The sequence below is a fragment of the Myodes glareolus genome, chromosome 3, assembly GCF_982192425.1.
Source record: "Myodes glareolus chromosome 3, mMyoGla1.1, whole genome shotgun sequence".
Classification (NCBI taxonomy): domain Eukaryota; kingdom Metazoa; phylum Chordata; class Mammalia; order Rodentia; family Cricetidae; genus Myodes; species Myodes glareolus.
This window is the reverse complement of record NC_142028.1, coordinates 75,155,910-75,182,146: the sequence shown is the minus strand read 5'-3', so window position 1 is coordinate 75,182,146 and position 26,237 is coordinate 75,155,910. Positions and strand designations below refer to the sequence as shown.

At 47.8% G+C, this 26,237-nt stretch overlaps 3 protein-coding genes across 14 annotated transcripts in view; 2 read left to right on the top strand and 1 right to left on the bottom strand.

Annotated features, from left to right (window-relative positions):
- Szt2 (SZT2 subunit of KICSTOR complex) overlaps positions 1 to 3,773 on the bottom strand; it is a 45,811-nt gene extending 42,038 nt beyond the window's left edge. For all 8 annotated transcript variants that reach the window (XR_007235185.3, XR_007235186.3, XR_015004920.2 and 5 more), the window contains exons 1-2: positions 3,666 to 3,773; positions 128 to 253 (exon numbers count right to left, since the gene is read on the bottom strand). Coding sequence is in view for 4 of the 8 variants with exons in the window: in XM_048450487.3 (XP_048306444.3) it covers positions 128 to 253; positions 3,666 to 3,692 (153 nt within the window). In the remaining 4 variants the exon portion in view is untranslated. The remainder of the gene's footprint in view (positions 1 to 127; positions 254 to 3,665) is intronic.
- Positions 3,774 to 5,562: 1,789 nt separating this feature from the next.
- On the top strand, positions 5,563 to 10,242 carry Med8 (mediator complex subunit 8). The gene is made up of 6 exons (XM_048450490.2): positions 5,563 to 5,687; positions 6,346 to 6,490; positions 7,069 to 7,209; positions 7,392 to 7,473; positions 7,981 to 8,229; positions 9,186 to 10,242. Exons 1-6 carry the CDS (start codon positions 5,563 to 5,565, stop codon positions 9,248 to 9,250), a joined length of 807 nt encoding a protein of 268 aa, XP_048306447.1. The 3' UTR covers positions 9,251 to 10,242.
- An 11,518-nt stretch (positions 10,243 to 21,760) lies between these two features.
- Elovl1 (ELOVL fatty acid elongase 1) lies at positions 21,761 to 26,179 on the top strand. Of its 5 annotated transcripts, none has more exons than XM_048450486.2 (8): positions 21,761 to 21,914; positions 24,041 to 24,100; positions 24,279 to 24,469; positions 24,631 to 24,711; positions 24,852 to 24,908; positions 24,989 to 25,094; positions 25,180 to 25,316; positions 25,469 to 26,179. In XM_048450486.2, the coding sequence occupies exons 2-8, from the start codon at positions 24,055 to 24,057 to the stop codon at positions 25,688 to 25,690; spliced, it is 840 nt and encodes a 279-aa protein (XP_048306443.1). In that variant the 5' UTR covers positions 21,761 to 21,914; positions 24,041 to 24,054; the 3' UTR covers positions 25,691 to 26,179. The 5 variants fall into 5 exon arrangements, with proteins under 5 accessions (XP_048306443.1, XP_085554931.1, XP_085554928.1 ...); XM_085698805.2 differs by lacking the exon at positions 21,761 to 21,914 and adding an exon at positions 23,306 to 23,394; XM_085698802.2 differs by lacking the exon at positions 21,761 to 21,914 and adding an exon at positions 23,321 to 23,453.
- Positions 26,180 to 26,237: the final 58 nt, after the last annotated feature.

Below are 26,237 nucleotides of genomic sequence, written 5' to 3'. Positions count from 1 at the left end.
CCCAGCCTTAGAGCTCTAAGGAAAAGAGAGAGAGAGAGAGAGAGAGAGAGAGAGAGAGAGAGAGAGAGAGAGAGAATATCTTCTGGGCCATGCCCTCACCTCCCACCTGTCAGTCACTAGGACATACCAGGAACTCTTGGGGTGTGGCCTGAACAGTTTGATGCAGATGATTAAGGAACCAAGCCAGGCGAACATTTCGGGAGATTCGATAATCTTTTTTCATTAACAGAAACACCTGCCCAGCTTCTTCTACCTAATGAGATAAAGGAAAAGAAAAGAGGACACTGAGTGGCCAGTATAGACACATCCCATGCAAGCAGCTTGTCCAAGGAGCCTACACAGCAAGAGGAGAGGCAGCAGAGCTGACGGCTATCCCTGCTGTCATGAAAGGTGCTCCCAACACAGACCACCACATTGATGAAGGGAACTTACCTTCTATGGTGTGTTTTCACACACGTTTACATGAGTTTCTCTTATAAACCATAAGCTCCTAAAGGCAGGAGAGGTGCTTTCTTCTGCTTGTACACTCCTGGGCTTGGCAAACTGATTTACATGAGACCCAGTAAGTATCCAATCTGCTACATGAACACTCGCCAGTAACTGCCTCAGTCTTATCCACAGCAGACATTGAAGAAGCCTTCATTGAATAGTTTAAAATTCCTGAGCGAATGAAGCCTCCTAGGTGATAGCTCACTCATGTCAAGGTTCTGTGGGTCACATTCTCCACTCACACGCCTATCACAGAGGTGGCCAGTCCAACAGCATCCTCATTTTTCTACTATACAAACCCCTGCCAAAGATGACTCTGGACATCTCATTCTCCATCCACACATACACTATGGCAGCGGTACTCTCACAGGAAGAAACCGATCATTTTGTCAGAGTGGTAAATTTTAAGAAGCTTGATTTCTTGGTCAGCAGCCTTTCTGATCCCCCCACCCCTGGTTTTTTCACAACCACCCCAAACCTGTACTCCCAGCAGAATGACTTACCTATCATTCACAAAAACTGAATAATCACCTTAGTTATTATATCATTAAAAACTGAGTAAGCCTGTTAATGGATAAAGAAATGTGGTTTTATGACAGCAAGAAACAAAGCAGCCTGATCCTGTATAGGATCCTAGGAGGATGGGACGGTGAAGGTCCATTAGAGCTCACTACATGAGATGCTCCGGATGGAGGGCAGTGACCAGTCACTGCATTACTGAACACACATTGGAGCACTCGGCTTTACAATTCTTAACCTTTCTCTTGCTCTCAATGCTGTTCTGAATGACTGATGTCTCCAAGGCTTAACTGTAGCCTGGTTCACCTGTCAGTTCTTACAGAATCCATCTCGAAACCAGGAATGCCTGCCTAGCTTTCTGGGCAAATTCCCCTGTTATCTGTGATTCTTTGATTCAAACATTCCCAAAACCTTCTAAGGTGTCATACATTCAATATATACTTTATCATAACCAGAAGGCTAGCTTAATTTAAGCAGCTGGAATGTTTTTCAGAGTGGGCTTCAAGCACCAGCTGCATCAGAATCACCTGAGCTATTTATTAAAATGCACACTTGATTCGTGAGTACCACCAGAGACCAACTGAATGAAGAGCTGAAGAAGATCAAGAATCCACATTTTAAGTTGTTCCCCTGGGCATTTTTTTCATATCACTGTTTGAGAATTGCTTTAATTAGTTATGTTTCATAGCATTCACATTCATACAGAGCTTCAAGACCTCAATGTTAACCTCCCCGGAGTCTGATGTGCACAACTTTTGAAATAGCCTGATAAACAAGACAAAGCAGGCGTTTGGCGTCAGAGCCCCAGATTCTAATGTGTTCTATTATATGTTATGCATGTGACCTTGCAGGTTACTGAAATTTTTTTCCAGGCTTCAATCTCTTTAATAGCTAGATAAGATAAGGATATCTTTGTAGGGATACTGCGAACAGGGGGGGTAAGTACAATGGCAGAGGGAGGCTATCATTGTTAAGAATATTCATTGAACCCTACATACCATTTACGCCAACCTGAATAAAGTGCTGCAGGTCTGTGCTTCCTTTTTCCTGGGTTTTGTTCTTGTATCTTTGAGATAAGGGGCCAAATTATTCTCTAACCTCTTTTTAAAACATGTGCTATCTTCCTACAACATAATGTAGATCCTTCCCTCCTAGCTGAAGCCTTTCACCATTATAAACCTGAACTTCTAGCACGATCTCAACGTGAACTTCTCTCTCCCCAGTCTCAGCCCCCTTACCCACCACTACAGTAAAAGCAGGTAGCAGAGTGTTAAGAGCATTGGACCAAATGCTGGCTCTGTCAGTTTCTTCGTTTGTGAACAGGGATAACATGAGTGATTATTTCATAAGGGTTGTACCTGTACTAGATACTTAGAGAACTTAAACCTCCTGAGTTCCACCTAACTGCTTACAGAGGGAGGTCAAATGTGCCATTAAACCTGAAACATCCTCATTTGCTCCTCGGACACACCCACTGCAATCCAATGTTCACTTATTCCTCAAAGCTTAGAAGGGTATCAGTCTTACACTCTGCATCCACCTAACACGCAGCACAACTTTGGGTCCAGAGCAGCACTCCTCTTTCTCTCTTGGGAACCTAACAACTCCAAACACCGCTTTGCTTCTTGGCATTCTGTTTCTATACTGCTCATTTTTTTTTTTCACATGTGTAGCTTCTTCATCACATTCACACAGCCATACACGTGCGTGTACTCCTACATATGTATACATATATACGTACTCTGTGTACACACAGAAAAGCACACATGTCATAGTGCACACATGTAGGTCAGAGGACAACTGGTAGGTCTAGAGTTAGACCATCTATTTGGGAGTTCTAGCCCTAATACTAGCTGTGCAACTGTGCTCCTTTTAATAGCTGTACCCCAGTTTTCTGAAAGGGGGGTGATAATGGTGTTTACCTTATAGGGTGGAAAGAGCTGGTAACAGTAAGGTGCTCAGAATGGTGGCTGACACGTAGTGAGAATCATACAAGCAACCATTACTATTTGCATCATTAGACACATCCATCACCCTTCCCTCCTAAATATTCTGCTGTCGTTCTGGACATTCTAGTCAAATCTAAGATTTTTGTTTCCTTCTCAGACCCTCTAATTCGGCTAGAATGAGTAATCCTAAGGTATCTCAGCATGATAAGGCACCTTGCCTGCTCTGATTTTCGGTTTTCTGCTCTCTATAAGAGAAAAAAAATGCCAGATTCCTTACACGAGTTCTTCGCATCTAAGGGGCGCCTCATGTGACTTAACTTGTTCTCCCCAAGCCACATCACAGAACAAAGATTTTTATAAAGAAGGAAACAGGATCTGGGAAGTTAAGCCTGCTACGATGGTTGCAGGGCTTTTCCAAAAGCATGGACGCTAAAGAGTAATCAACTAATGCTATTGATTACATTCCAGCTGATGAGATGCAAAAATCCGCAAAGTCGGTCAGCTTCGGTGTGACCCAATGAAAACCGCAACTATTAACCCAAACACGAGTTTTGTCAGCACCATTATCTCTAGGTCTGTGGATGGGAGACGCGGACCACGATGACATTTGAGTAAACAAAACAGCTACGGCCTCCTCGAGGCTCCGGAGGGTGGAGGCTGCTACACGCCTGCCCTCGGGCCTCGGCCCCGCGCCCGCCCGCCCCTCACCTCTGGCTCCGGGCGCTCCGAGGCCATCACACTGCCCTCCCGCGCCGGCCCGGGCCAGGGAGGCTGCTCCACTCCTGACCTCTGACCCAGCTAGCTCGGGAACCGGGCAGGAACCGGAAGCCGTTGGGCGGGCCGCGTTTTGAGTTTTCTGATTGGTGGGCACAGCCGGCAGCGCGAGAAACCGGAAGAGGAAGTGGTTGCGCCTGTCCCGCCGTGGCAATGCAGGTGAGAAGCGGGCTGGGCCTCCCGGCCCCTAGCCACAGGTCGGGAGGGTGGACAGACTGACTCTGGGAAGTTGGAGATGTGAGGAGGGGGCAGAGGCCTCGGCTGTTTGGGGAAAGACGGCGAAGCAGGAAGGGACGAGGACAGCTGCGGGGATTGAGCCCGCTAACGCGAGAGGGTCAGAGACTTAGGGGAGGCAAGGCCGACTTGCTTGACTGTGTGAAAGGGTCTAGAAAGTAGTGGACTGGCACCTGGCCTCGACCCTGGCGTAACAAGGCTTCAGAAGGGCTAAAGAGATTGTGGGCCGCCAAGGACGAAAATTAAGCTGTTTTTAATCCGAGACTGTGGGTGGATCTAACCCCATCAGTCACATTGTCGGGTTTGCAAACCAGCTTTGTATCATTCTTCCCGTCTTGGACCCATTTGCTAAGCGTGGAGAAATGGAGTAAATAGACTACAGATGGTCAAACGGAACCCTCTGCCGACTCAGCATTTAAAATTGTCTAACGTTCAGAAACAATGTGTTGGTTACTTCACCTTTGTCATTGATTACTCATTTAGTTCGTTGCACCTGGTAGTCCTACAGTGCGGGTTTATGGGTCACGCGAGTTTACGAAAGAGACACTGGAATACTGGCACAGCGATTCATGAATACACATTGACTCAGCAAATGCTAAGGATAGACGACCCATTGGGGAGAGGACTGCAGAGCTGGTATTCAGAGAAAGCCTCACACATGCAGGCAAAATGTGAGATTCTCCAGATTGTGGTATTGACAGTAGCTGTGTTCCCAAGGCAGAGAATAATGGTGTATGTACCTGTGCTACAGAGGCACCCTTGAGATAATGAACTTCAGGAATTCCTTCTGACATTAAGTACCGATAGCACCCCTGCTATCATGCCTAACCTTTCTAAAATGTACTGAACTTTCTGAAAGAAATGTGGCAAGCCGGGCAGTGGTGGTGCACGCCTTTAATCTCAGCACTCGGGAGGCAGAGGTAGGTGGATCTCTGTGAGTTCGAGGCCAGCCTGGTCTACAAGAGCTAGTTCCAGGACAGCCTCATAAGCTACAGAGAAACCCTGTCTCGAAAAAAAAAAGAGAGAGAGAGAGAGAGAGAGAGAGAAAAGAAAGAAAGAAATGTGGCAATACCAACCCCACAAAGTGATGCAATACAAGGATTTTCCATATGCCCCAGGAAAGCAGCGTTAATGACAGCAAGCAGGAGCATGGTAGGCAGACTATGTCTATTTTCCAGAAAAAGGCTAGGCTTAGAAAGAAGATTGGGCTTGGGCTTGAGCATGTCCTACTGCAGATCCAAGAGAAGATTGGCTTTTAAGAGCGGCAAACCTCAGAGCTGGGAGATGAGAATGGAAATGATAAAGGGTAAGGGATACAGTGCTAAGCCAATTTTGTTTTGAAGACAAAAACAAAATAAAACAAAAAAAAATGAGGTCATAAGCGGAAGGGAATTGGGCCTGGTGCAGTGTTCTTATTGAAGGACCATAGTGTAGGTGGATAGTAGAAGGGACCAGTTGGCAGGAGGACTTCAGGCCAGGTGAACAGGTTGAAAGGTCTGAGGGTTGATACTGTAACCCAAATACCAAGATAGAAAACAATTTAGCCTCTCTGTGTGTGTCACACTCACTGGTATCTGAGTAACCAAATGTCCTACTGATGCAGAGGGAGGAGAAGCAGCTTGAGGCATCATTAGATGCACTGCTGAATCAAGTGGCCGATCTGAAGAATTCACTGGGGAGCTTCATTTACAAGCTGGAAAACGAGTATGACCGGCTCACCTGGTAAGGACTGCCAGGACAAGCTGGGGAGGGAGCCATGGGTGGTGGGGCCAAGCCCCCTGGCTGACAGGACATCTCCAGTGATGTAACTATTTATCAGTTTGCAAATATCCTTTTTGATTTGGAAAGAACTAGGTTGCCCAACATTGACAAGTATAGTTTGGTTTAAGGCCTCCATAGCCAGGAAGTAGAGAAATGCCCAGTTTCCCAACTCAGGTTATTTCTAGGTTTTAATTCTTATGCTTTGACTTCTTTGGTGAGGAGGTATTTCCCCCAGTGGAGGACCATAATAGCATGCTGTATCTCCTTCCACCGATGTGACTGAATCTGAGATCTATCCTACTCTGCAAAGGTGGATTCTGTTAGGAAGCTACAAAGGAGGCTTTTATCCACTTTAAGAATTTTCACCACAGTATAACCAGTTTCTGTTTGCCACCACTCCCAATCCCATTCAAACAAGTTACTTTTTTCAACCTCTATGTCAGAAATTGAAAGTGTGTTCCTCTTTCCTAACTCCATCTGCTAGCAAGTCTGGTTCTTGCCTAGGCCAGTCCTAGGGCTGTGAGTCTTCTAGGGGTTAGTCTGGGTGTTCCCGCATTGGGAACTTTTAGAGATTACTTTATAGGGAAAAGTAGTTCTGATGACTTCTTGCCACCCCCAGGCCCTCTGTCCTGGATAGCTTTGCACTGCTCTCTGGACAGTTGAACACTCTGAACAAGGTCTTAAAGCATGAGAAGACACCCCTGTTTCGTAACCAGGTCATCATCCCTCTGGTGCTGTCCCCAGATCGAGATGAAGACCTCATGGTAAGAAGAAAGGATTAAACTTGGGAAATCAAGTTAAATGAAAGTCTAGAGCACAGTTGTTTATTGGATCCTCCGTATAGCAATGGAAAGTAAGGGCTGCCATCTGGAAGACTTGCTTTTTTATTCTTCTGGAGGTGGTAGTCACTCTTAAACAATGCTGTGAAAACCAAGGCCCATGTCACCAAGTCCATGGCCTTTCTTTTCCAACATCTATATCAGGCAAAAAAAAAAAAAAAAAAGGCTGTTCTGCCTGCCTGTGATTTTGTCCAATCAGTCTTTAAAATATGGGGTTGGGAATTTAGCTCAGTGGTAGAACAAAGTCCTGGTTTTGGTCCCAGAATGGGGGTCAGGGTGGGGAATCACAAAAGACCAAAACAAACAACAAAAAGACAATTACAGTGTGGAATTTAATTTGCCCGAGTTCTGATAGAGTGTGTGTGGAAAGACAGTGCCATAGAAAGCTACATTTGTGCCTCAGGTTGTGTTGTCTCTGAAAATGCCGTTTCTTGTGGAAGGGAAACTGGGTTAGAGTCAACTTACTTGGATAGCAAATAGGATTAATACAATCTGTGTTACAGCGTCAGACTGAAGGACGAGTGCCTGTTTTCAGCCATGAGGTCGTCCCTGACCATTTGAGAACCAAGCCTGACCCTGAAGTTGAAGAGCAGGAGAAGCAGCTGACAACAGATGCTGCCAGAATTGGTGCTGATGCAGCGCAGGTTAGACTGAGTCACTGCCCTGCTGCCCCATCCCCATTCCTTCATAAGAAGCAAGGCTTTACCAATCCTGTGTAATAGGGGTATGTGGTTGGTTACATACAGCTAGGCTGCCTCTGGAAGAGCACAAGGGAGATGCTTCCCCAGAATCATTACTAATCTATATCAATTCATGTGTGTTACAGAAGCAGATCCAGAGCTTGAATAAAATGTGCTCAAACCTTTTAGAGAAAATCAGCAAAGAGGAACGAGAATCAGAGAGTGGAGGTAAGGAGGGATGGTTGACAGAACAGAGGAGGAGCTGTACAAGATCACTAGAGTAGTAATAGTAATCTGCCTAGTGGTGAAGTAAGGATAGAAGAATAGACTGCTGGGCCTGGCAAGATGGCTGAGTAGGCAAAGGCACCTGTTGCCAGGCCTGACCTAAATTTGATCCCTGGGACCAATATGGTGGAGGGAAGAACCAACAAGTTGTCCTGTAACCACCACACACAAAATAAATAAATGTGATTTTAAAAAAGAAGAATAAACTGGCAAGGAAAGTGTCTGTATCCTGTTAGTGTTTTGTGTCTGAGACTAGCCTTAAAGCAAATGGAAGAAATGGACAAAGTGAAAATTAAAGTTAGGTTTGGGGGACTTTGAGCTCTTTGGAGTTGGAGGAATTCTAGTTGTCTCTGCAATCAGAACTGGTGGTCATCACGGCCCTCCAGCTGCTGGGTTTAGTCCAGAATTGAACACACACACACACTTCATGGTTCTTGACTTTTTCTTCAGGTCTTCGGCCAAACAAGCAGACTTTCAACCCTGCAGACACCAATGCCTTAGTGGCAGCTGTTGCCTTTGGGAAGGGGCTATCTAATTGGAGACCTTCAGGTAGCAGTGGTCCTGGCCAACCCGGCCAGCCAGGAGCTGGTCCAATCCTTGCAGGAGCCTCAGGATTACAGCAAGTTCAAATGGCAGGTGCTTCAAACCAGCAGCAGACAATGCTCAGTGGTGTCCAGATGGCTCAAGCAGGTCAACCAGGTAGGGTGACATGGGCTAACTATCCAGGAGTATGGGAATGAGCTAGAGTAAGCCTTCTTTAACCCCGGACCTGGAGATCTTCCTCCTTTGCATTGCTACTTAGAAGACATTTGGAAGCTTTGCAACAGGTACCAGAGAGTGAAGAAATGGACTTGAATAGCAAAAACTGGTGCTGCCTTTTACTTCCATTTCAGACTTTTGTCTCAATTGTCCTATTTATTCTAGATGTTAGTGTGTATCTCTTAGGTAGAGAAATAAGTGACCAGACCTTGATCAAGACCATTTGGTAGATAATCAAGATTCATTGCCAGGTGGTGGTGATGCGTGCCTTTAATCCCAGCACTCAGGAGGCAGAGGCAGGGCAGGAGGATGTCTGTGAGTTTGAGGCCAACCTGGTCTACAGAGCTAGTTCTAGGACAGGCTCCAAAGCTACAGAGAAACCCTGTCTTAGAAAATCATCAACAAGCTGGCAGTTTTCTGGGTCTGGGTCTGCATGGATTCTTCTCTTGACCCTGTCCCTTAGTCTTGGTTTTCTGCCATCTCTCATGCTCATACTTACTTCTGTGAGAGCAGTCTGGAGGGGTCACAGGAACAGCTGCAGAAGTGTCTGCAGGCTGTCTAGGGAGAAGGACAACTAGAATAGCGGAGAACATGGTTTTCTATTTGTAACATTAAACAGGGACCACATAGGCCACATGCCTGTCTTTTCCAGAAGTAGATGGTGGATGAGCAGAAGACTGGGGATGGGAGCGGGCACGGGACTGTTCAGATCCTCATCTCCTTTCAGATCACCCCTTTCCTCCTGATACCTTCAGTGAGGGAACTGGCTGAAGAGCCACAACCTGTAATCTCTGCCATCCAGAGTCAGAAGTCACAGAAGAGATGACAGCATTCTGAGAAGCTGCATTTCTGATTGATTTATTGTGAAAGTTTACCTTTCTTTGTGTTACTTTTAGGGAAAATGCCAAGTGGGATAAAAACCAACATCAAGTCGGCTTCAATGCATCCCTACCAGCGGTGAGTGTGGACAGCAGCCTCCACTCTCAGGTGATCTGTGCCGAGTTGGGCAATGAAATTATCTTTTACTCAAGGCTTACGTAGATGGGTACAATGAAAAGAACACAGGCTTTCAGCAACAGAGAAATCTCAGCTCCTCTGTGAAGAGCTGTGTGACCTTGGGAAAGTGACCTGATTTCTCTGAGCCCAGCTTCTCATTTGTAAATGGTCATATTACCTACCTCATAAGGTTGTTGTGAGGATTAAAATGAGAAAATGAATGTAAAACACTTAGCATGGTATGTGAAATACTGGGTCTTGAATAAATGATAGTTATTTTTTACTTTTCCACCCAGCTATTTACTGTCCTTTACCCAGAACACACTGTAGTTGATACAGCTCCATGACAGTAGTGCGCTAATGGAGACAGGATCAAGTAATCCAAAGACCATGGCAGCCTGCATGTCTTGGAGGTATATTTTTTTCTGTATCCTCTCTTGCCCAGGTTCCATCCTGTTGGCTCCATCCCGGCTGCAGGTGAAGAGGTTTCTGGGCTGGGACACTAGTGATACTAGTTCAGCTTTTACCTGGAAAATAGGGGAAAGTACCCATCTTTTACCCTACCCTGCCTATGAAGATGTCTAGGGACCAGTAGGTGGGAGATTTCTTAGGAAGTGGCCCTGTCAGGCAATAGCACAGATGAAATACCATCTTCCTCTTTTGAGACAAATTGTACTTCACACTGTCGTTGTCAGGGTTGCTTTGGCCTCACAGTCAGTACTCCCTGTTTCTGTCCTCTTCCATGGCACTAAATGTGTGGCTCAGATAAAATCCAGATTGAAAGTGGGAAGGGCATAGCCCCATCCACCTTGCCTGCTTTTGGAGAGTTGAAGAACTGTCCAAAGGGACAGGCAGCCATGTTGCCTTTTTCAGCATTCTTTCGTGGGCAAGGGCAGGGATTGAGTCAGCAAAAGTGGGCCAAAGGGTTTCTTTGTTCAATAAAGTTATTTAAATTGATGTTCACTGACTCAGGGTTGTCTGATTGAAATTTATGAATGATCTACCAGGTAATTCTAATTCTCCTTAAAGTATTCCCCCTTATCTTTAATTTTTCTTTTATTTTAAAATCCAAAGAGTTTCTTCCAGCTGCACTGTTGGTGTTCTCCCCTGCCACACACTGATGCTGGTCTTTGGTCTTTGTTAAACAGCATTCTACCAGGCTGTGGCAGCAAAGGCCTGGAAAAGTGGTCCTCTGTTGCTGGTCTATGGAAACATGAGTGGTGTTGACAAAGCTAATTGACCACAGCTCACTGTACCAGGGGAGTCCTGTCATCTGCTCTGAGGCAATGCCAAACCTTTCTCCCACTTAAATTGGCCGGGCCATTAGCCCATCCAGGTGTTGTTTATCTTCTCATCTTTTCTCTTCCCACTAAATGTCAAAGCTAACTGGGATATTGAATAGAACTCTAGCTGGCCTTTTCCAGCCTGTCAGAGTATCTTCCAGTGACTGCTGTCCTTTGCTCCGCCTGTAACCAACCCTGAGAGTCTTTGTTGTCCCAGCTAAACTGACTTCATTCCCCCCATACTATTGTAATGGCTTCCTTGTCCTCCAAGAACAGGAATATCTTCCTGCTGCAAGAGGAGCATTCAGGGCCTCACCTACATCTCATGCCCTTAAGCAAACACTTTGGTGGTGGAGGCACCCACACCTCTCTTAGTTGCTCTGGTAGCACATACTGTCATTTCCACCGCCTCCTCCCTCCAGAGCCCCAGACATCTCAGCATGCAAATCTGCTCCTCTCCCACTTTGGGGCTCATATACCAGTTCACCCCACAATGGAAAGAATGTCTGGAACCCCTACTATTTGATCTCTCAGGAGGAATGTATACGGAGTTGCTTATGGAAAAGACAACACTGTTTTCTTGCCCAGATTTGGGTTTGTAGATGACTTGCACTACTCTAGCATTCCTGTTTCTGACCATCATTTTCCACTTGGGGATCGTGCCTTCTGCTGCTCTTGGGGCCCTTGGCCAGAGGTCTGCTCCATTGTCTCCCAGGTTTGCTCTGGGATGGAGAAAGCAGCAGCAGGTGTGAAACTTCACGTCTTCCCACAGCAGTTCATCCCACTGAAGGTGGAAGCTTTGGAATCCACGTCAAGCCAAGCCCGACAAGGTTACCTAAGACCTTTCTCTCTAGTTCTGCCCTGAGGCTGGGATTCAGCCATTGCTGAATGCCCTGGTCACCTATTCTTTCTCTTCTTCCATTGTAGAATTGCTGTCCTACTTAGCTGACTCACCACACTCAACTGCTTTTTGGGAACAATAGCTAAGATAGGTAGGTTGTAGCCAAATGTTCCCTGTAGCTTTGTAGAGGGCCAGCACTAGGTACAGGCTAGAGAGGATGAACCACCTCTTAGCCTGCTGCTGAAAGGAAGAAGCTAAACTCGGCAGGAATGCCCCCAATGTGAGGCCGAGCCCTTTTCCACCCCCTCCACTACCTCCCCCAAGCAGCTGGAAACAACCTCTCCCTTTGTCTGATTTTCTTGTACAGAATAATCCTCCTTATGGACAATGTATTCTCTGTGTCTTGTGGACACAGGAGCCGTGTGCGCTGATCCCAGCACTAGGCAGGACGGAGGCTGAAGCCTTCCAAACGCCCACCCTGCTCAGCTCCTGATCGATGTCCAGTGGAACTAAGAGTTGGACATTTTTCCTGTGTGTTCCAGATTGGGGTGGCAGCAGAGCCTTTTGTGGCTTGTCGCTGACCAGTGGTGTGACCAGTTGTGCCCCCTTTTCTGGTCTGCCCTGAGTGGTAAGCACCAACTTGTAGAGGTTTGGTGTGATTGCTTCCTCAAAGTCGGGAGTGCGCAGGGGCTAGCACTTGGAAAATGATAGGGACAGGAAGTGACTTTTCTGACAGGCCATGGTGCTCCATCGTGTCACTTGGACATCAACATGTACTCTAGTCCACAGGACAAACTTCTTTCTTTAGCAGGCTCTGTCTGTCCTGTGCCTGACTCTCATATGTCACTGAAGCAGAGCCTGGGTTCCTCTAATGTGGTCTTTTGTTAAGAGCCACATGTCCTCAGAATGTGAGCTACTACTTGCACACTTCCCAAGCATGGCAGAGACCAAGGTTGTTGAGTCCCTTGCACCCCCCTTACCTCACCCGAATGACCCCAGTGATCTTTCTAGCCTGGCAGTTGATGTTGACTCCAAAGGCCACTTGTGTGTGCTTTCTTTTTTGTTTTATTTTACTTACTGTATAGCTGTATCACATGAATAGGGCAGATTTTCTAAATTCCTCAAACCCCTAACAGCTCCTTCTAGCATTCTCTGTCATGAGCCTTCCTCTAAAGCAGTGGTTCTTAACCTTCCTAACACTGTGACCCTTTAATACAGTCCCTCATGTTATGATGACCTTCCAACCATAAAGTTATTTTCGTTGCTACTTCATAACTAATTTTGCTACTGTTAAGAATCATGTAAACATCTGTTTTCCAGTGGGATTATTCGACCTCCAAAGGGGTCTTGACCCATAGGTTAAGACCTGCTGCTCTAGCCTATGTCCCCGGCACTCTTCTTTAGCTTTCGTGCCTTTCTCATGAAGATGACTCAAAGAGGCGGTGAGGTAGCCGGGTGTGGTGGCGCACGCCTTTAATCTCAGCATTTGGGAGGCAGATGCAGGCGGATCTCTGACTTTGAGTCTAGCCTGGTCTACTTAATGAGTTCTAGAATAGCCAGGGCTACATAGTGAGACCCTGTCTCAAAACAAACAAAAACAAAAAAGGTGGTGAGGTGGCTGTGGATTCGAAGTTAACTTCCCACTCTTAAAGATCTGGCTCCTCTGGACAAGATAAATACATGGAAAGATTTTTTTTTTCAGTCCAGATTATACTTGGTGTAACTTTGATAACCCTTACCTACTTGGCCTATAGTTAACACAGGTTCTGAATGTCTAAACTCAGTCATCCCTCCCCTCATGCCTGTTTCCCAATTTTCCTGGAAATAACATAAGCCAGGAATATGGGAGCACCGTGAACTATTTTTCTTACACGTTCCCAGCTACCTCTGCCATATGATAGTAACTTCGCCTCCTGAACCAAATACAGAGTGCCCTGAGTGGCTTCCCTTTCCACTGCCTCCCTCGCTCTCACCCTACCTCCCTAGTGTGTAGTCTTTTATTCTTTATGCTAATTTCTCTGGAGTTCTCTTGTTTTCACGGCCTGGTTAATGATGTTTTAAGAGTCTTCCATAGAAGAAAACGTTCTCTGATTCTGTTCTTATGTTACTTAACCTCTCCATAGCACTTGGCAACGCCGACCATTTCCTTTAAGTCCCTTTCCCTGCACTGGCTTCGATCTCAGCCTCTTGTTCTCCCACCTCACTGGATAGTCCTCCTCTGCAGCTTCAGGACTGCTGAACTTCTGCTTTCTTGATTGCTGCTCTTCTCAACTTGCCCTTAACCCCTTCTTAGGCTACCTACCTTCCAAATGATCACCATCCTTTTGTGCACAACTCAGACAAGTGTCATTTTTAGCTCAGATCTCTGCTGAATCGTAGGTTGCTGTTTTGATATCCCTGGTCCCTTTGACCCACAGTTACCACAGGTTCCAGGTGTCCAAATCCAGTCATCCTTCCTTCTCCATGCTTGTTTTTCTTCTAGTTTCCTTGGGTATTATCTAAGCTAGGGACAAGAGAGCACCCTAAACTATTTCTCTCACGTGTTCCCAGCTACCTCCCCTATGTCCAATACCAAGCTCTGTCAGTTTATCTCCTCAACGCCTAACCCGTGTGTGTGTGTGTGTGTGTGTGTGTGTGTGAGAGAGAGAGAGAGAGAGAGAGAGAGAGAGAGAGAGAGAGAGACTAGGAATTGAGCCTAGGCCCTTTTGCATAATAGGCAAGTGTTCTGTATCACTTCTCTTTTTACTTTCTGTATTCCCAGTTCTCTTTTTACTTTCATTTTGGTACAGGGTTTCACTAAGTTACCTAGGCTGGCCTTGAACTCACTGTAGCCCAGGCTGGCCTTGAATTTGGGATCCTCCTGCCTCAACCTCCCAAGCAACTGGGATTACCAACCTGTACTAACAGGCCCAGGCAGGCAGTCAGATTTATTAGGAGAAAATAAGATTTCAAGGAAATCTGGACTGAAGGGCTTCAGACCACGTGGCAGATTTCCTGGGGCTATTTAAAAGTGGCTCACATTTTGTGGAAAGGCAAGTAAGCCTCTTTGACCTAGTTGCCTGCCTTCTGGCTTATATTGTTGATTTGCCACCTGCTTAATTCCAAAAGCCATACAAATGGCCTGGTATGACCAGTTCTTTCGAGTCTCCGTTTTCCCCCTTCTACTTTGCTTTATCATCCTGTCTGATAAATAGTCAGCCGTGTTTCTTTTGGGGGAAAGGGTTTTTAAACTGGGTCTCATCCAACTGAGGCTGGCCTAAAACTCTTGGCAATCTTTCTACCTCAGCCTCCTAATCACCATGCCAAACTCCCAATCAATTTTTAAAACTGCGCTCCAATGTCACCTCTCGTGAGGCCTTTAGCACCCCAGCCTATCCCCAATCCAATGCCACTCCCACCAAGAAAGGTCACTTACCTCCTCTTATGCTCCAAGTTTGTACCTTGTACAGACTCCTAGTTCCGCCTGCCCTTCAAGGTCAAGCACCCTGAAGTCAACTCAACCTGTCAGAGTTGAGTTACAGTTTTTCCACTTGAGAAAGCGTGGTCTTTGGGAAGATAATGTATTTCTGGTATCGCATAGCATGTGGCTACCTATGGAAGTGTTGCTATTATTTGTATTATGATTCAGTTTTGAAGTGGTAATATGAAATAACTTTGATGAGCATGGTGGTACATGCCAATAATTATGGCTCTCAGGAGGCAGAGGCAGGAGGATTGCTGTGAGTTCTAGGCAAGCCATAGCTACATAGTAATACTGTTTAAACAAACAAATAAGAAGTACAGATGTATACATATGTATATTTTGTGCATGTGTGTATATTTGTGGTGTCATGTTGCTTGAATTTAAATCCTAGTCTAGCTGCTTACTAGCTGTATAGTGCTGGGATATCAAAATATGTGTTTAGTTTCCTTATTCCAGTAGATATTCTAGAGGGTTGTTTAAAACGGTGCCCGACAACAGGAGAACCTTGATACATCTTAGCTATTCCTAACTAGAAATCTGTTCCCTGAAGTTACTTGAATAAATGATTGACCAATTCCTCTAAGAAGCCATAAACTCTTCCTCCTCTATGCTTATGCCTGGAGAGCTGCCCTCAGAGACACCCTTGTATGAGTTTCATTCCCAGGGTCTCCTTAGCAACCGTACAGAGTTAGCAATGGAACATTTTTACACTGAGTTGCCTGATGCTGTGAATCGATTTTGTATCTAGTTTTGTGACTTATTTCTCCCACTTAGCTGTTGCTTATGCTCCTCTCTGAAGCCCCAGTGTGGTCCTGATTTGTATCCTTGAACAAGCTCCCTCACCTAAGATGTTCTTTTTCATTGTCTCTGAATGATGTCTCATCCCCATCTGAACCAGCTAACCAACTCAGCTCAGTCTTCTGCCCCTAAAAGGGGCTTTTGTCATCCCTCAGATTCCTCTCCTTGCAGCTGTGATAAGCCCCTGCTTCAAGGGAATTACTGGGTATCAGAGCCAGAGCCCCATAGTCCCGGGTCTGCTCCTCCCTTCACACTGGCCACTGTTCTTCAGACATTGGTCCATGGCATCCTCTACCATTCTCACCACTTTGCTGGAAAGAGCAAGAGTGAGAGCGAGAGCAAGAGAGTGAGAGAGCGAGAGAGAGAGAGAGAGAGAGAGAGAGAGAGAGAGAAGACAGACAGACAGACAGACAGAAGAAAAGGAGACCCACCTGTACTTGGGTTGTGTGTGGTTTTTAGATGGGTTTAGGGTCTCCAAGTTTGTTCCCTGCCTCTGCATCTCTCCATTCTGCTTCATTGGAATCCCTCTCATGAAAAACTCTAGATTTGCTGGATTAAATGCTATGAGGAGCTTGGATCTGGGGGTATGTTGTGGAAGACATAGAAGTAGTAGGTGAGAAATGCCTTGAGAGAAGTGAAAGCAGGGACAGCCCCAAACTGGAGCTGCAATTGTATGCATTGTGTGGTGCTACCTCTAGAGAGATCCTTGGACCTCATTTTTCTGGATTCACAGTACTGGGGTTCAGATTGCCTGTGATATGTGTCTCCCCACCTCAGCCTCGGAATGTCCCAGACTGCATTCATGTTCTGTCCACTCCACCCATGTTATAGGGCTTGCATCAGGCCTGGGTTCTCTCTGTTCCCTCCACCACTGATGTAGGTCAGACATGTGCCACATCTGTGCCTCTGAATGGGTCCCCGTCGGCCTCACTCCCTTCTTCTGCTTCCTTTCTGACACACACTTACTGCAGCAGGTTTGTCCATCTGAGTACTAGATGGACCATGTCATTCTGCTCAGAAATCTTTAAGGGCATCTCTACATAAACAGCTCCTCATTTTACTTTTTGAATCCCAAACACTCCATGACTTTAGGCCAGACCCCATTTTTACCTATGTCACTCCCCATATCTTTTAGACAGAGTGTCCCTTGCAGCTCCCTACGCCTGTCCTATGCTTTCCTGGGTCCATTCCTTTGTCTGTTTTCCTCAGCGGTGCTCATTACACAACCTTGAGCTGCATCTTCAACCTCTCTAACTCCCCATTTCCATCTGAACGGGAGTCAGACCCGATGGCAGTGCTGACATTACAGGACTCAACCGTAAGAGCACAGGAAAAGCACCTGGCCTCAGGCTGTCCAGAGAAAGAACTGAATAAAAAATTTCTCTTTGCCATTCTCGATCCTTCTCACAGGTCTTGCTAATTCTTTCTCTTCCTCCCTAATAGCCTGCTCTGGTTTGCTCTCTAATAAAAAGCCTCTCCTTTCTTCTCAGTGTTCTTCTCCTCCCCAGTCTCTTCAGTTCCATGCACACTGACTGGAACCCATAGTGCATGGCACTGGCTGCACGCCTATCAGACCTCACCTCTCACCACTCAGGGCCTCAAGCACACGTTCAGATTAGAGAGAAGATGAGTGTTTGCACGCTGGCTCTCCCTTTGTCATCAGATGTCTTTCTAGTCACCTTAGCCAGGAGCCAGAAATCTGGCTGGGGCCCAGGGGCCCTGCAGAATGATTAACTGGAACACCCTTCACCCACATATTTGCTCCTTATACCTTACAGGTGTAACCCCCTCTCTGCTTCTGTCTGGTGCTGTATTATAGAAGTGCCCTTTGTCTTTCACAAGATGGGCTTTGTAGGAGCTTGACAGTTCTTGAGAGGCTGCCTTAGAGAACCCTGGGTCCCCCACAGTCTTCCTCCACTGCTACACTCACTCATAAACATCTGGTATACCTTTTCCCACTCGGCACTGCCATTCCTGCTTCTCTGATCCTTCTTGTATTTTTTTCTTTTGTGCCCAAATAGCTTCAATCATGTACTAGAGTTGGTAGAATTCATACAGGTGGTGGCTTTCAGGCTGAACCACAGGGAAAATGTCATTGCTTCTTTTTCCCCTAGAGCAATGGTTCTCAACCTTCTTAATGCCACCACCCTTTAATACAGTTCCTCATGCTGTAGTGACTCCAAACATACAACTATTGTGTTATACTTCATAACTGTAATTTTGCTGCTATTATGGATTGTAGTGTAAATATTTGATATGTGACCCCCAAAAGGGTCCTGACCCACAGGTTGAGAACCACTGCTTTAGGGAAGGAGGACAGAGAACATTCCCTTCAAGAGCAGTGAGTAAAGAGTGAGTCTGTCAGGGTGGGACTGAGAATGAAGCTGCCATTTCACTTCCCAGGTGTCAGAAAGGCTCCTTTAAGGGGAAGGGATTGTAGCTATTGGACCAGGCAATCTTCCCCACTTTCCTGGGATTTCATTCTTATCTATCTTGTGGGCCCAGTTCCTCCAGTGTGTCAGCCTGCACTTTGGTTTGCTTTCCCTCTCACCTCCAAGGCCTTCCATGTAGCTTCCCTGTAGATCCCAACCTGTCCCATAGATGTCCACTCTCCTAACCTAAGTTCACTGGAGTTCATATGTACCTGTAGTCTCAGTACTTGGGAAGCTGAGGCAGGAAAATAGAGAATTCAAGGCTTGCCTGAGCTGTAAAGTAAGGGCCTACCTTTAAAGGGCAGTGGGACAGCACTAGGAAGATGCCCCAGACAGTAAAGTGCTTGCCACCCAAACAGGATTTGAGTTTAATTCCTAGCACCAATGCAAAAGATTGGTGTTATTCTACACACACACACACACACTTTTATAAAAGAAACAAAGTAAAACAAAACCCCTAAACCTGAATCTCTGGTTTTTGTTTTTTGTTTGTTTGTTTTAGACAGGGTTTCTCTGTAGCTTTGAAGACTGTCCTGGAACTAGCTCTCGTAGACAAGGCTGGCCTCAAACTCACAGAGATGCACCTGCCTCTGCCTCCCAAGTGCTGGGATTAAAGGTGTGCACCACTGCCAGCCTAAACCTGAATCTCTGATGAAGAAGGCCACCATGCACAGTTTCCAGTGGGTGGGGTCCTCTGTCCTCAGGAAGCCTGCCCAATGCCTGCCATCAGTACCATTTTCTATTACTGACACTCATGCTCACTGAATGCCTCCCTCACCCTCTGCTGAAGAGAAAATAGTCCTCCTTTATGAAATGCTCTCAGTTCCATCCCAGCCTACCGGCAGACCTCATGTCTACACATCCAGTCTGTGAGGTGTTTTTCTTAGCCAAAGGCCAGGCTGTGTGTGTGTTCCTGGTGGGTCCCATTGTTTCTTTCCACACAGCCTATAAACAAATTCCAGCCCTTTCCTATTAAAAACAACCATTAGCATCAATTTAGAAGTGAGAGGCAGGCACTGATTCTGAAAGCTCCCACAGGTGATTCCTGTGTGCATCCAGAGCCAAAAATTATAAATAGAGGCAGGGGATGGCCACACATGCCTGTAATCGTAGCACTGAGGAGACAGACTGGGACAGGAGGACCTGGCATCTGAGAGCCTGTCTCAAAATGTGCGTGCACACACACACGGGGTGGGGGTAAGGGAGGCTGGGGGTGCTCTCTGAGCTGGAGCTCTACCAAGCTGCTAAGAGTTTCCAACACCTGCCACATCTTTTGCTTCTAGGTCATTACATGCTTCTCTGTGTCTCAAAGGCCCTCCCTGACCGCGAGAAACTGTTCCTTAGTGCTCAACTCAGGTGTCGTTCCCGAGAAGCTTCTAAGAACTAACCCCCACCCTTATGGAGGTCCCCACTTCCCGGGGCCTTCATAAGCCGCTGGGTCTCTCTTTGGGAAGGTTCAAATGCTACTCTGTGCTGTTCACTTGTATGTACATCTGTTCTCCTAGGCTGGGGTTTTGCAAGAGTTCATTATGAGCGGTTTCCAATGTGCTTTCATAATGGAGATGTAGCCCCAAATCTCTTAGTAGGGCTTTCAGAGAAGCATATTGTTTAGGAAAGATTCATTAAAGGAGTACTCGTTAATTCATATGCAGACATGTTGGTGAAGCAGAATGCTAAGCACTGTACATGGGTTCATCTCCTTTAAACTTTGCAGTGATTCTAAAAACTAGGTAGTATTTGTTCCCATTTTTAAGAGATTCCACAGCATATACACGATCTCACACATATTAACTGGACATTTAAACTCAGAACTTCAGAGACAGGTGTGGCCTCAAAGCTGTTCGAGTGCACATGGAAGACATCAGGACCTCAATAAGCGCTGGTTAGCTCAGTACTGCTCTCAAGGGAAATATAAAGATGTGAATTCTTACTGTTCTCCCCACTTGGCTCTGGGTCTCTTGCTTTCTCCCTCTTCCTTCCATTGTCCTCTTCATTCTAACATCTAATCAATACACTTTGTGTGGGGGCAACTGAATGACAGGCAATGGGCCCAGTTATGGGGAGAGAGATATGACTAAAAGATGAGCTTCTCCTGCTGGAGAAGGGAGTTGGGAGAGATGCAGAAAATCGCATGATAGTAAGCCAGACGCAGGATCTGCCTGGAGATCTGACTGCATCTTGTGCTGAGCCAAGGGAAAGGCTTGAGAGTTGGAGGCAGTCCCATAGATCAATATATGTTTGTCTGTGAATTTGTGACCATTCACTTAACAAGTCTTTCCTAAGCATACATGCAAAGCATCATTCTGAATGCTCTACTGGAAGGTTTTGGATAAGTAGCCATCATGGATGCCCATTGGAAAGATGCCGGCCATTAATGATGGCTGAGGCGCAGGCTGTGGCTTGAGAAGGACACAGGTAGGCAGAATGAGAAGACCAGAGAGGTCAGGGGTTTAGGGGACAGTGCTAAGGAGACTGGATTTGGGATTCTCTGCTGTTTCTTGTCGAGAGTAGGTTCTGACAGGTAATCTACGGTGTGCTCAAAACTGTACCCTGGTTTTTCACCTCTTACCAAGCTCTAAAGATGCCCAGGCCTGGGTAGATACAGCCGCCAGTTATCAATGTAGTATCCCTCTCAGCCACTGGATTCCCCAGCTCGCTACTTATGCACAGCATCCAGGTGTCCAGGCTGTAACTGGATCATTCTAGGCCAAAGAGAAAGCGATTTTCATATAACACTGAAACCTGGTCTAATAGTTTGGGCTACCTGATGGAGGGGGGCACGTAGTGTTGAACTGACAACTAAGTAGAAACCCCCACGCCTGTCCTTCCCAGTCTCATCAGTTTCCTCTTCAGGTCCAGGTTTTCTCTCACCTTATCTCTCTCTAGTACCTTGTACCTGGACTGTAAATTATGTAAGTGACAGGACCAGAGCTTAATGTGGTTTTGCACATTGTAGATGGCCGGTAAATGTCTGATGAATGAGATGAGCTGCCTCAAAATCTTGTTTTCTTTTACTTCTAGAATAAAAGTCAGCCTCATTTGGCCTCTTGAGATCTACTACGTTGAACCACAGCCAATTTCACTTGCCTTCCCCCCCACCCCCACCCACTACCTTGAAGGCTAGTTTAGACAATGATTCACAGTTTTTGCCTGGGGCCACTTGTATTCTCCCATCTCCATTCCAGGAAATCCTCTCCGTGGCTCCTTAAGCTAGGACTCATCCAAGTTTATAGGTTCTGAGAGGCATAGTGGTGGCAAGCTGCTGCCTCCCGTTAAGGCCTCCCGACACCCCAATCAGCCCTTAGCAGGCACAGCTGGCCCTCCTCTGCTCCTGCTGGAGAACACTTGAGGGAATGGTTGAACCCTGGAATTTCCCCGGAGTCTTAAAGCGTGCCTGTCGCAGACAGCAGATGAGTGGTCCTCATGCTGGACTGGACAGAGGTCCGCGAATGAGACCACGCAGGCTTCACGTCAAGGAGGAGCTGGGTGCAGGCCAAGCCACAGTCATCAGCGGGGCAGGCTGAGAGATGCGAAGGAAGGGGTGGAGAGCTGGGGCTGGGTGTGCTTCCTGCCCGGGGATCAGGCGACCCGCCCCTACTCCCGCCCTGGCGACCAGGCGGGTGCTGGACGGCCCCTCCTGCCTCGGCCAGCCGCCCAATCAGCAGGCGCCCCCCGCCCGGCCCGCCCCCTCCCCCTCTGGTGACAGAAAGTCGGCCCAGCAGATGAGGAAGTGGCCGGCAGGCGGCCCTTGGGACTACTCTCCGGCCCTGATCCCTCCGAACCCTTCACTGCTGCCCGCCTGGTTCCCACTGGTGAGTGTGGACCTTCCATGGCTCCCCACGTGCCAGCGCCCCCTGCCTGGCTGGCCAGGCTAGCCCTGCCCTGCCCTGCCCTGCCCAGGCTGTGGGCGAGGCTGTTCTTGGGGAGAGTGGGTGGGAGGTCCTAGCTACTGGGGCTGGACCAGCCCAGCATGCTCCCTCCCCCGACACCTTGGCCCCTGACCCCCATTTGCTCACACCTAGTTCTTTTCCAGCACCTCCTGGCCTTGCCCACTCTGTCACCTCGTCTCCCTTACCCTTCCTTCCCTATGCCGGTGCCCTTTTTCACTTCCATCCATCTTAAAGGAACTGACCGTGTTCCACCGCGGGGTACACACCCGGGTTTCCCTCAAGCTTAGGGAGAGATCCTTCCCAGAAGGCTGACCCCCTCCTGTCCGCTACCGGTGTATGTGGTGTTGAGGGGGGAGTGAATCGAAGGAGGTGGTTGAGGGAGATAAGGAGCTGGCAAGTTTACATGTGTCAGAGAGGAACCGTGTGTGAGAGCACATGTGCTAGGCCCCACTCCAACATAAGCCACCAACCAAAGTGTGACTGTGTGTGAAGAAATGATTAGTGTCGCTCACCAAGAGCTCTGTGTGGAGGAGGGAGGTGGGAGTGAGGCCATGTTCCCTCACCTCTCCATGTGTCCGTGCCTTGTTAAGTGTGAGGGCCACTCTGCGAATGCAGTCCCTGCCAGGTGTAAGATTTAGGAGTCCAGTGGGGATGCCTGTTTGGGTGGTGTGGTCAGCAAGATTTGCATGGCTGTATGTAGATGTGTGCTAGCCCCTGGTAGAGGTTGTATGTCTCGGGGTCTGAGGCAAGCGTGTCTAAGTGTGAGAGCGCAGATGGGAACGGTAGAGTTGAGCCCTGAGAAAGGACAGTGATGGAGGGCACCTGGAGCACTCAGGTTGTTGTGCAATCGCCTGATCCCTCTGGGACAGAGTCCTAGGCTTTCCTGGGTCTAGGCTAGTAGGTTTTGAATCCCTGTAAGCCTTCTTCTGACATTCCTTCCAACTTTGAGGAGGAGGGGCCTAGCCCACGAGGAACCCTCCCAGAGGAGGGAAGATTCCTGAGATCTCCCCCACTCTCCCACCTCCTCACATACCACTGGTGTCCTTGCCCCTCCCTGGAAGGGAAGGGTGATGCCCATTCTGAAGTAGGACAAACTGAGAATTCGTGCTGGTTTGGGAGAGAATGCTGGGTGTGGATTTTTAGCAATCTTCTGACCAGAGCTTATCTGGCTGGTCTAAGGTGGCGAGTCTGGAGCCTTGGCTTTCTCAATTCTGGTGGGTCCTGCTCCTCTAGGCATTGACCTGTGGCCTGGACCCACCCTCCACCCCATGCCCAATGTAGCGGGGGCGGGCAGAGGGCGGGGCTGCTGCAAGATCTAGTCAGACAGGTGGAGCCGCCAGGGCAGGAGTCTCAAAGAGCCAGGCTCCAGGAGTGGAAGAGAGAGAGAGAGGAGAGCTTGCAGGTGAGAAGAGGGAGGAGAGAGTCTGAAGGTGAGCACTGGGAAGCAGCAGGAGGCCGGAGGTGAGGGACCCCTGAAGACAGAGGTTTGTTCAGATACTGGGGTAGAAAGACCATGGAGGTGGGAGTCCTGGCAAGGGACACACGGGAGATGGGAGTCTCGGGAAGGAACCAGAAGGACTTTACTTGGGAGAAAGGGGAGTAAAAGAGAAGAGGCTGAAAGGGGGAATTGCTGGAGGAAGGATGTTGGAGGTCTCATCTCACTGCCGGGGAGAAGAGACTGAAGGGTGCGGAGGGAAGGTGAGCTGTGCTGTGAGGATGAAGACTCCAGGAGACCCGCTTCAGAGGAAGGGAGCGAGGCCAGGAAGGAAAACTCAGGAGTAGAGAGATGGAGGGGAAGGTGTGGAGAGGAAGGGTGGGACAGCTCTCTGCAGGCAGGCAGGATGCTTAGGGAGCAGAATCGCCTTTTCTCCCAGTATATCCCCGCTCGCCATGGCTGGGATTAAATTCGGGGCCATGGCATGCTAGGAAAGTGCTGTACTACCGAGTTCTAGTCGCAGCGAAGTAGGCTGTCTTGTCTCGGTGGACCAAGTGTAGGACGGGGGCATGCAGTGATCCCTATCTGATGCCCACTCTCCATCCTTCCTCAGAGTCCTCAGCCAGGATGGAGACTGTTGTGAACTGGTATCAGAACTTGATGAAGCTTGCAGGTAAGCTGCTGTCTATAGTCACGCCTTCCCACCTTCCCTGGGACCCCAGGATCTAGGTTGATATCCTAATGAAATTCCTTATGAACTATTTCATCCTTTTGTGACCTGATCTCATGACTAGAGCCAGAAAGGTATCTTGAACCCTGTGACCCTAACTCCTTTGACCTCCTATTCACAGATCCCCGGATCAAGAAATACCCTCTGATGGGGTCCCCCTGGCTAATAACATCCATCATTTTGACCTATGTATACTTTGTCCTCTCACTTGGGCCTCGACTCATGGCTAATCGGAAGCCCTTCCAACTTCGTGGCTTCATGGTTGTCTACAATTTCTCACTGGTGATATTCTCCCTCTACATTGTCTATGAGGTAGGCTGGAATGCCTGGGCTATAGTTCTGTCTGCAGGGTAAGGGTTAGGGCATAGGGCATGGGCCAGTGCATGGCATGTCTACCTTCCAGAGGTTCGGTTGGTGAAGGGGAGGAGTTAAAGGGAGAGAGGAACTCTGGTCTAATTCCTATTCTTTCCTAGTTCCTAATGTCTGGTTGGCTGACCACGTACACCTGGCGCTGTGACCCTGTAGACTTTTCCAATAGCCCTGAGGCACTTCGGGTAAGTAGAGCCTTGGGTAGTAAATCATAAGCAACCTAGATAAAGGAGTAGTCAGAGAAGTCCTGTGTGTGGTTGGCCAGTAAGCAGAGGCTGTTTACATACTGTGTAAAAAGCATTAAGACTGATCTAACTTCTTACAGATGGTTCGAGTGGCCTGGTTCTTCATGTTTTCCAAGGTCATTGAGCTGATGGACACAGTGAGTAGTTATGGATATTAGAACTGGGGGGGGAGAAAGGAAAGCGCTGGCACTCAGTCTTTCCTCCACTCTTCTCACAGGTGATATTTGTTCTCCGGAAGAAAGATGGGCAGGTGACCTTCCTACATGTCTTCCATCACTCAGTGCTTCCCTGGAGCTGGTGGTGGGGGATAAGAATTGCTCCAGGTAAGCAGTTGAGGTCACTGGAGAGGAGGGTGGCCACTGGGGGCAGAGGCTCATCTCCTCACTCTTTGTTTTCTTTCCATCTTAGGAGGAATGGCCTCTTTCCATGCCATGATAAACTCCTCTGTACATGTTGTCATGTACCTATACTATGGATTGTCTGCCCTTGGTCCTGTGGCTCAACCCTACCTTTGGTGGAAAAAACATATGACAGCCATTCAGCTGGTGAGGGACCTGATGGGCCTAAAACTAAACCCCCAATATTCCTTAGTTCCTTCTTTTACCTAACCAGTCTCCTACTATCCTTCCCTAAAGCCTTTATTTCTAGTCTCCTTCCTCCCAAACCTATTTTTGACCCTTGTCTTTTTCTATCCCAGATTCAGTTTGTCCTGGTCTCACTGCACATCAGCCAATACTACTTCATCCCCAGCTGCACCTACCAGTACCCTGTCATCATCCACCTCATCTGGATTTACGGTACCGTCTTCTTCGTGCTCTTCTCCAACTTCTGGTACCACTCTTACACTAAGGGAAAGCGGCTGCCCCGTGCAGTCCAGCAAAATGGAACTCCAGCTATCACCAAGGTCAAGGCCAACTGAGAAGCATGGCCTAACTATTGCCCACCTAAGTGCCTCCAGACTGCACCTTGGGCAGCATCCACCAGTGTCCTCTCCACCTACACCTATGACCAGGGCTCATGTGGTCAGGACTGAGTAGGAGGACCGGTTCTCCCCTCCCCACAGCTGGTCTACAGGGACTACTGTTCCCATCCCTTCTTCCAGCCAGCTCCAGGGATGTGGTCTCACTGCTGTCTGCCACCAGAACTGGAGGCTGAAAGGGCTGGACACTTCCCTCTCCCTGCCTTAAACTTGGGAGAGGAACACTCAGGGCTGGCCCCCACCAGGGTCTTGTGGCCTTTCTCCTCACACTGAAGAGGTCAGCAATAATCTGTCACAATGGACTCAGGCTCCCTTTTCCACTACACATTGAAGCATGAGCTTCTGGGCCAAAGGTCAGGATGGGCAGCAAGCCTGGCAATACAGGCGGTGTACTCATTTGTGTCTTAATTAAAGTGACAGAGGAAACCACTGAGATTGTGTGAATGTATAAATGGAGGTGGGGCATACAGCACACAGAGGGATGGTA